General features: G+C 43.0%; 1 protein-coding gene across 1 annotated transcript; it reads right to left on the bottom strand.

Moving 5' to 3' along the window:
• Positions 1-296: 296 nt before the first annotated feature.
• On the bottom strand, positions 297-7,272 carry SLC2A6 (solute carrier family 2 member 6). The gene is made up of 10 exons (XM_053473672.1): positions 7,103-7,272; positions 5,284-5,446; positions 4,740-4,946; positions 4,386-4,485; positions 3,432-3,640; positions 3,053-3,205; positions 2,080-2,188; positions 1,678-1,851; positions 1,313-1,458; positions 297-1,232 (listed from the first exon to the last, which is right to left on the bottom strand). The coding sequence occupies exons 1-10, from the start codon at positions 7,198-7,200 to the stop codon at positions 1,077-1,079; spliced, it is 1,515 nt and encodes a 504-aa protein (XP_053329647.1). The 5' UTR covers positions 7,201-7,272; the 3' UTR covers positions 297-1,076.
• Between the last annotated feature and the right edge of the window lie 1,590 nt (positions 7,273-8,862).

The following is an 8,862-nucleotide window of genomic DNA, read 5'->3' as shown; positions in this document are numbered from 1 at the left end:
AAAGAACCAAATCCGCTTGTTTTTAGGAATTAATTGTAAAACTCTGCCGTCTCCGCCTGAGAACGTTACTTTCTTACCCCGTCCCGCCGGTGAAAATGTTTTACTTGCCCACAACCTCATTTGTGTGTATTTATTTTAATTTCTGACTTACTCCAAATAAGTACGTTTTCCGACTTTTTTAATATTGTCGATTTCTTATAAATTGGGTGCGATTTTGTTAAAAATGTTACAAACACTAATAACTTATACTGTGAAATAATTAACTCCGTCTCTGTTGACCGGGGGGGGGGGTTGTGGGGCGATCCTCAGGATAACTTCTGATTTTTAACCCAAGCTGATGAATAAATGTTTGTTTTTAAACGGCGTGGGCGCAGGACTTTAAGGGCGAGTAGTGTTTTTAGCCTTTCTTACAGTAGATGGTATTTTGACACCATTTTAATTCCGGTCTATGCAGTGAATAAAAATATTACATTTCTACCTCTTACGGTTTGAGGCTCTTTAATAAATAACGGAATGTGGAATTATCGCTTGTGTTGCTACGTTGTGGGTAAGCAACGAGTATTATTTGCTCGTTGCTTACCTGCAGTGGCCATGATGACTTTTTTGGGGGGAGTTTCTTAAAGAGAGAATAATTTCACGGCGACTGTTAATGTTTTATGTGAATGTAGTGATACGTAAATGTCTTAGCGCTTCAGGAAAGGGATGGAATGCCTACGACAAAAGAAAACCCCAACGTTCCCCACACGGTTCCTGTAGCCAACAGGAACCTGTGATGAAGAACTGGTCCCTTAAGAACTAAGTCTCCCCCTAGAGATACAGGGTCTCCTAAGTGTTGTCTTCTACTCATTTACCCCCCGATGGCTGTGGAGTGGGGTAGCCATCTGCGTTGTAGAATTAGGGTAAGTGGTCAGCGTATCGCTTGGTGAGCACCAAGGAAGGTCTTCTGTGGACCTCACGAACAAGGAAAACAACCACGTTTTGTGGTTCAAAGCAGTTCTTACATCGTCTTTTGTTTGTAAGATTAGTTGAAGGAAACAAAATAATTTAAGCCTAGGAGTCGCTCAGTGTCCGTCGTTCTATCTCATGAATGAACGGCGCCCCGTCCGAAAGTAAGACTCGATTTGTTCCAAAGTCCGTCCCTTCGTCTCTGGGACGCAGAAGTGGGTGAAGAGAAGACCACACAGGCTGATGACGGAGAAGAAGAAGAAAAGCGTCTCCAAGCCCAGTTCATTCTGGAGAAAGAAATCATTTTTGAGATCCTTAGATAAACGAAACACCTATTACTCATTAGTCGGCACATGCAGGTACTTACTGCGACGGGAATGAAAGCCTCCGTGAGAATGAACCCGGTGATCCAACTTAACAGCACGCAGAGACCCGAGGCCAGACCTCTTGCTTTCAGGGGTAGAATTTCAGACATCAGTAGCCATGTGATGGGACCCCAGCCAAAGGCGTAGCCTGAAAAAAAAAGAGTCAAGTGGAACCTCACCTTCCCATGGCTGGAAGTGTAGGAGCAGCGGCGGAATGAAAGTGCATGTACATGAATGGTACTATCTTTTATCCTGAGCGTTCTATCACGTTCTAACTCTCAAGTTTTTGTATTGTATTGTATTTTTCACCCCCCCCCAAAAAAAAATTTGAATTCTTCACCCCCTCCGAAAAGTGACCTGTACTCACCTATTATGTAAAACATAATACAGATTAACGGTATCAGAGACAGGTAGTTAACGGGTTCCGGAGAAGAGCCAAGACCGGCCAGTGTGAGGTTGGTGGAATTGTGGTGGTGTTGGACCTCATCAACGAAATGAATGTAGAACCCCATAGCGAGAGATGAAACCAACATCAAGGAGCCTGCAAGAGAGCAGAGAGTTTATTGCCGGGACGGAAACACATCCAGAGATTTCTTCTTGGATCCTGTAGGGGTCCAAACTATAATTGCCCCCTCTGTGTATATATTCTACACCTTCACTAACAGTCCCGTCCCTCTGAGCTCCCACACAAGGATTTATACATAAATTGTAAGAATCTGAACTTAATTTCTAAATTGATCCAGAATAATGAATAACACAGAGCTCTTACCCGACGTAAAGAGCAGGATCTTCCTTCCAGCTTTGTCCATGATGGTGGCAGCAACAGCCACGGATAGCAACCTTACGACAGCGACCAGAGAGGCGTCGTAGCCACTCTTCTGTTAGGAAGACAGCAAAGATCGCAAATGTTCACATAACATTCTAATACAATATTATAATTACATTGTTTTCAAATTGTCTTCTTCTGGATCAACAGTGGGGTTGAGCTTGATGGACTTGTGTCTTTTCTTTCAAGTTACTCTGTGGCCAGAAGGGGGCAGAGTAACACAGGGGTATCGTAGGGGATATATCACAACGCAGAAAGCGGAATGTAAATTAATTGATCAATCATCGATTGACTGTTTTTAAAAGTCCTAAATCTATCCTTTTGCTGAAGATTACCAAAAAATAATTTTGGGTTCTTAAACCCTCGTGCCAAAGTTAGACTTCTATTCAGGCACTGCGAGGGTTAAGAATGGCCTCGGGGGTACAAAGTGTATATTTATCCCATATCCTGTGATATTAGACAAAAGTGGGAAAACCAATGTTTCTTAATACCACGAGAAAAAAAAAAGGGAAGTGACCCTACGCGTGTCTGTGGAAGTTATACTGTGTTGCAACGAGACCGGTCATTGGGGAAGTGAGTGATGTGTGATGGAAAACAACAATGTAACAACATTTCCTTATTTCTTAATCTGCCGGCAGATCGGCCCCCGTCGGCCCCTGTCTAGTCTGCCCGTTTCTTCTGCTGGGCTGAAATAAATCTGCTATTGAGGAACTGTCACGTGGCAGGTCAATCCAGAAGATGCCCCGTGTTCCATTGACCATCAGCTCATTCGGCGTCTCCCAAAGTTTCCTAGTTTAGAAATGTAGCTATTGGTGAAAATGTGTTTTATTGGCGAACGGCGTGACGGTCCACCTGTGTACACTGATTGTGTCGAGCCCGGCAAGCAAACTGGTAACTTTGTATCTATGGAACCCACCAATATCACGGAGGTTCTGTCGAAAATGGACTCCAGGAAGGTCAGTATTGGGGTGATTCCAGACATCTGCTGCAGGAACCGCATGAGGGCAGCGATGAGGATGGGTTTGTAATAATACGGGTCAGAGATTTCGGCACAGGTCAGAAACTTAGCCTGCGGGATGGAAAAGAGGGTAATAAGACATCGGTGATCTAGAACTCAAACTCGTATCGGTCATCTTCTACTCTCCAGGTCTGTCCCGTTACCCTTAAACCTATCATCTGATACATCTTGAATCTCATCTGTATCAATCTCCCTCTTCTTCCCTCCTGCCCTGGACCCTTTAAATGTTTCCCCATCATTATTAGATCAACGTCGCCCGACCCACGGGGTTCTAAACCTTTTGCACTGTGTTCTTGATCCTCTCGAATTCCGCTCGATACGAGGTGTTAGGACCCCGGAGCCAGACCAGAGCCTCGAGCGCTTCCTCGTCTTTGCTTTTAGATATCAGGAATCGCGGGGACTCGGGCATAAAGCACAGGAGAGCGAGCATGGCGAATACCGGCACCTCTCCGGCCACAGCCAACCACCTCCACGGCAGGACAAGACCTACAACGAAGAACAGGGGGAGCAAGAGGAAACATGGGGGGTCAGCAATTGTATTACTCTGGGCTTGGATTCCCATAACACACTAAGCCCTGGTAGAATCATTTTATTACTGATTTTTATGTTTATTTTTTTCTATTAATTACTTTTTTCTAACCTTCAACAGCAAAAAATAATTTTATTACTGATTTTTATTTATTTATTTTTTTCTATTAATTATTTTTTTCTAACCTTCAAAAGCGCAAAATAATTTTATTACTGATTTTTATTTATTTTTTTCTATTAATTACTTTTTTCTAACCTTCAATAGCGCAAAATAATTTTATTACTGATTTAAATTTTTTTAATATTATATATTTTAATTAATATTTCTACTACTTCTCATTTAAAAACCTAATATTTAAATAAATATGTTAAATTAAATGTAAACACAATATATATATATTATCATTATTATTATCATTATTATTATTCCATTTATATTTTATATGTTTTTTTTATATATTTTTATAAACATATAAGCCCTGGTAGAACGTGGCATATATTGAGGGGTCATGCAAGGTGCCGGGGGCTCGGGGCCTGGACTGTTTTTTTCTGCGAGGTTCACTGATATTTCTGTAATTGTAGTTTTTTGTATGTTTTCCCCCCTAAGAGCTTTCTTAAAAGTTCTACTACATCCCGATTGTTAGGACGGTTCTTGGTTACTTTGTAACGTTAAAGAACTTTGATTTGTTTTTTTGATACGTACCGAGGGCATACAGAACGAGAGCCCCACAAACGGCCATTATCTGAGGACACGCGCCGAGTCCCCCCCTAACCCCGGCGTGGGAGACTTCCGAAATATACACCTAGAACAACATCGGAAAACAAAGGCAAGGCGTGAGAACGCGACGGGCACAAACGTTCTAAGAGCAAAGAGGGGATTATCGTGAAGTTTAATAAATTACGCATCGATATCACAGTTTTAATACAGAAACCGCAATTTAATGAATTTCATTGAAATGTACGTTTTTGGCACATGTCCAGGTTATTAAAGGTTCTGACCCCTGTCCCGACCAATACCCCAAGAGCCTTTAACTCGTCCCGGCACAAGGAAACTCACGGGGATAGAAGACGACGTCAGGCCACCCGCGAAGCCCGTCAGGATCCTGCCTACGAGGAGCATGGATATATGCTGAGCACTGCCCATGAGGAGGAATCCGAGGGCCGCTGGGAGGGCCGAAACCATGATGCTGAGTTTACGTCCGAGGTGATCGTTCATTACCATGGAGCTGATTCCACCCAGACAGGCGCCCAGAGCGAATACGGACTAAAAGGGGGACAGGGGACAACGAGTCAGGCCTAGGTTGCTCTGCAAGCGCCTCTAGGATCTCTCTTCCTCTACCCTTTTATATTAGGGGGTGTGGTTAGAGGAATGGCTGAGGGCGGAGCTTTACAAAGACTCTTTAAGCTACTTTGTTTCCAATTTATAGTTACTGTATAGAAACTTAATCAGTCGTTGGTCTCGTCTTAGATTCAGGAGCCGTATGTCTATCCCATGCATGTTTAATACCCTCACTGTATTACCCTCTACCACTTGTGCTGGGAGGCTGTTCCACTTATCTACCACCCTCTAATGAAACTTACAAACATAGATACAAACTTACCCCAAACCACGGCACTTCGGCGGCTTGAATGTGTAGCTCTGGGTAGACGTTCTTTTCTAAAGCAGGAATAACCGGAGACGGGTAGACTAAGGCGTAACCGAAGGTGAAATTCCCCAGGACAGCCGAGAATGCAGCGGCAAACATCTTCTTGTTGTTTAATGTCCTGTGAGGGGTTAATGGCTGTGAAATGGGGGCAAAGACTGCGAGAAACACAAAAACCCAGAACCCGCGGTTGATCGGCCGCCGCCGGCCCCCATTTAGTCTGCCCGTTTCTCCTGCTGTAAAGACTCAAACCTTAATCAGTCGTTGGTCTCGTCTTAGGTTCAGGAGCCATATGCCTATCCAGTGCACGTTTACATTTTCTCTCTGCCACTTCAGCTGGGAGGCTGTTCCACTTACCCACCACCTGCTCAGTAAAGTAAAACTCCTTGCGGTGAACGGTGTGTACTTACACGGTAACACACTGGGCTCCCTCCACGGGCCACAGGAGGCTCAAGTCAGCTGTACAGGTCATTGTGTACCCCCTATAACATAGACCTTGGGGGCTTTTAAAGGTGCTGTTCCACCTACTCTGCTGAATCATTAGAAACCCCATTCCTAGTCCTGCTGAATTCCCCCCAAAACACTGCCCAGAAATAATTCTTCAATCAGGTCATATTTTTGCCGCTTTCAGACTTTATTTTAGGGAACGTTTAATTCTCATCTGGCATCAAAGCCGGCCGCCGTGCGAATTCCAGAATTGCGTGAGAATATCCCATTTCTGGGAATCCATTTCCGAATCTCCCTGTAACAGAGTAACACGGTGAGCCGTCGGTGGATTGTCCCTTTTAGTAGCACGACTCGCCATTTAGTGAATAAAGCCCCGGATTGTTTCATGTCACAATAGTAACGAATTGTTTCACTGCCTGTGACGACTCTAGAATGTTTTAAATACGCAACGCGTCGCCGTCCGTCACGCTTTCCTGCCTTAGCCGTGACTTTCTTAGATTTTGTAACATCCAGAAAATGGCAGAAGAAAGACGCGACCGCGTCGCCCCCAAATTCCCAGCTCCGTCCACCATCTGATCGCCAAAAATAATTCAACCGAATCTCCTGTGGCATCATAAAAATGTAATGTCTTAAAGTGGAAGCGTCACCCAGAACGAACGTCCTTAACTCTTTCTAACCTTCAATAGCACAAAATAATTTTATTACTGATTTTTGTTCTTTTTTTAATTATTTTTCTTATAAATGCTTTATTAAAAATATAAATATTTATTACATTTCATTTAAAACATAATATTTTATTAGTATGTTAAATGAAGTATATATATATATTAATATTTTCACTTTTTTTGTTTATTTTTATAAATATTCTGCTTTTATTAGTAATATTAGACCCCAAATATATATTAAAAAGAATAAAATGTTACTTTTTGGGGGTGACATCAGTTTCTTGGCATATATTAAATATTTAGACATGGTGTGAGATCCTTACAATACATAATCTTGAACTTGGACCCATAATATATATTATTCAGAATATTTTGGGGTTAAAAATGTATTTTGGAGTAAAATGTGCTATTGGACGCCTGGTTTTTTATTATAATAGAATATTAAGAATTAGTATTTTAGACATAAAATATTCCGCAGTAAGAAATGCTTTCTGACCCCTGGTATAAAATAGATAGAATATTTTAAATTAATTGTATTTATTACAAAGAATATTTTACAATATTTTTAAAAATATTTTTAGATTTAAATTTTTTTTGTTGTATTATATAAAATATTTCGGACCCCTGGCATTATTTATAATATTTGCTTTTTTTTTTTTACTCACTTTACATATTCCTTCTCTGCCTCCCGGAGCGCTTTTCCCACGGACTGATAGCTGGTTTTCTCGGGGTCCCTGAGAAGCGGTTTCCGCTCGGTCTCCATCGCCGACGCGGGGGTTATTTATATAGTCGGTGGGTTCCTGCCCCGCGCGCTGCACTGACCCCCTGCTCTGCCGTCTGCTTAATTTAATACTAGAGTCTGAGTGGGGAGGGGCAGCCCCAACGCGTGGCAATTGAGGAAGCTCCATGCAAGTTATTCACGGGGGCCGTAATTCCTCTTCTTACATAGAGAGAGCTGCACGTACGGGAAGCTTCAGCTTCTCAGCTCCAGCTGCCCCTCGCTCCTCCCCTGATGCCCCTCTTTTCTAGGAGGTCAGAATGTTTGCTGGGTATGAGGGGATCGCAGGGTTCTACAGCCCTAAAAGCCCCGATAATGTGTATAGAAACAGCAGGAAACGGCTTTATAAATTAAATAAATTACTTTATCAATTGCTGGCAATAAGGCATACATTTATGGTAAACCCCACCCCTAACCACGCCTCTAACCACACCCCCAACACAAAAGTGTCCCTTGGTGGCAGGAAATGCATTAACGCGTAGGCCTTCTTTAGTCCCGAGCTGCATCGTTTGCTGTCATGCAGTAAGATTAAGTCATGATATGTTTATCTAGCAGACTGAAAAACAAATGCCCCCCCACAATGTTTATGAATCCAGAAGAGTCCAACTCCCATTATCCAAATCCATGTAGAAAGCAACGCTTGATTCATTCTCTGCGAGGTGAAGGTGGGGAGCCTTTTTGTTTTGTTTTTTAGACAAATGTCACTTTTTTTAGACACAGAGCATTCTGTAAAGAGCAGATTCCCTAACGATACCGTACCTGCCAAACCGGTATTCCTGGGCTGCTAGATATTTCGGTTACTTTCCGACACTCACCCCCATCATCCTGGGCCTTCAGAATAAAAGATATGCAACCCCCCCCCTTCCCGGTAACTAACATATGCACAGGAACACGTATCACACTCTCACATAAACACACACATGCCTATCATGCTAACACACTCCTGCTAACATAAACACTCGTGTACACACATTCACGCTAACACCTACTTACTCATGCTCAACACACACTAACACTAAGATACATATACTCACATACTCACTCTCATGCCAACACACACACACACTTACACACACACACTCATGCTAACACCCTCTTACTTAGCATGGAGCCTTCTTTCCAGTTGCCTGCACACACTGTGCATGCAGCCCCGCTTTTCCTGCTGTTTCTATACACATTATCGGGGCTTTTAGGGCCGTAGAACCCTGCGATCCCCTCATACCCAGCAAACACTCTGAGCTCCTAGAAAAGAGGGGAATCGGGGGAGGAGAGAGGGGCATCGGGGGAGGAAAAAGGGGCATCAGGGGAGGCGAGAGGGGCAAAAGGGGGGAAGCAAGGGTTTGGGGCCCACAGTGGCGCTGGCCAAACTAAACAGGGGCACTTAGGAAGTTTGTCACCCACATATCTGCTCTTGTCATTTTTAGCATCATTGCTACAATATCTGGACATAAACTTGACTTTTTCTGCCCAATCCTCTGACCTATTTTTTTTTTTTTAAGAGAGGCTGGGAATTTTTCTGGTCAGATCACAGCGGACGCTCTTAGGAAGTGGAAACGTTTGGCTTTTCAGCGAGGGACATAAAGATTTACGAGTCATAAAAAAAATAAAAAATGGTCAAAAGGAAGTGCGTGGGGAGACGCTTGTAAA

This window comes from Spea bombifrons, chromosome 8 (genome assembly GCF_027358695.1).
Source record: "Spea bombifrons isolate aSpeBom1 chromosome 8, aSpeBom1.2.pri, whole genome shotgun sequence".
Taxonomy (NCBI): Eukaryota; Metazoa; Chordata; class Amphibia; order Anura; family Pelobatidae; genus Spea; species Spea bombifrons.
This window is presented reverse-complemented; position numbering and strand designations above follow the sequence as displayed.

Coding starts and splice junctions, on each gene's coding strand:
- SLC2A6 (XM_053473672.1), bottom strand. CDS start 7,200: ATGGAGACCGAGCGGAAACCGCTTCTCAGGGACCCCGAGAAAACCAGC. Junction 3,206..3,431: donor TCAAGAACACAGTGCAAAAG/GTTTAGAACCCC, acceptor TCCATCCCGCAG/GCTAAGTTTCTGACCTGTGC. Junction 1,852..2,079: donor GATCCTGCTCTTTACGTCGG/GTAAGAGCTCTG, acceptor GCTCTCTTGCAG/GCTCCTTGATGTTGGTTTCA.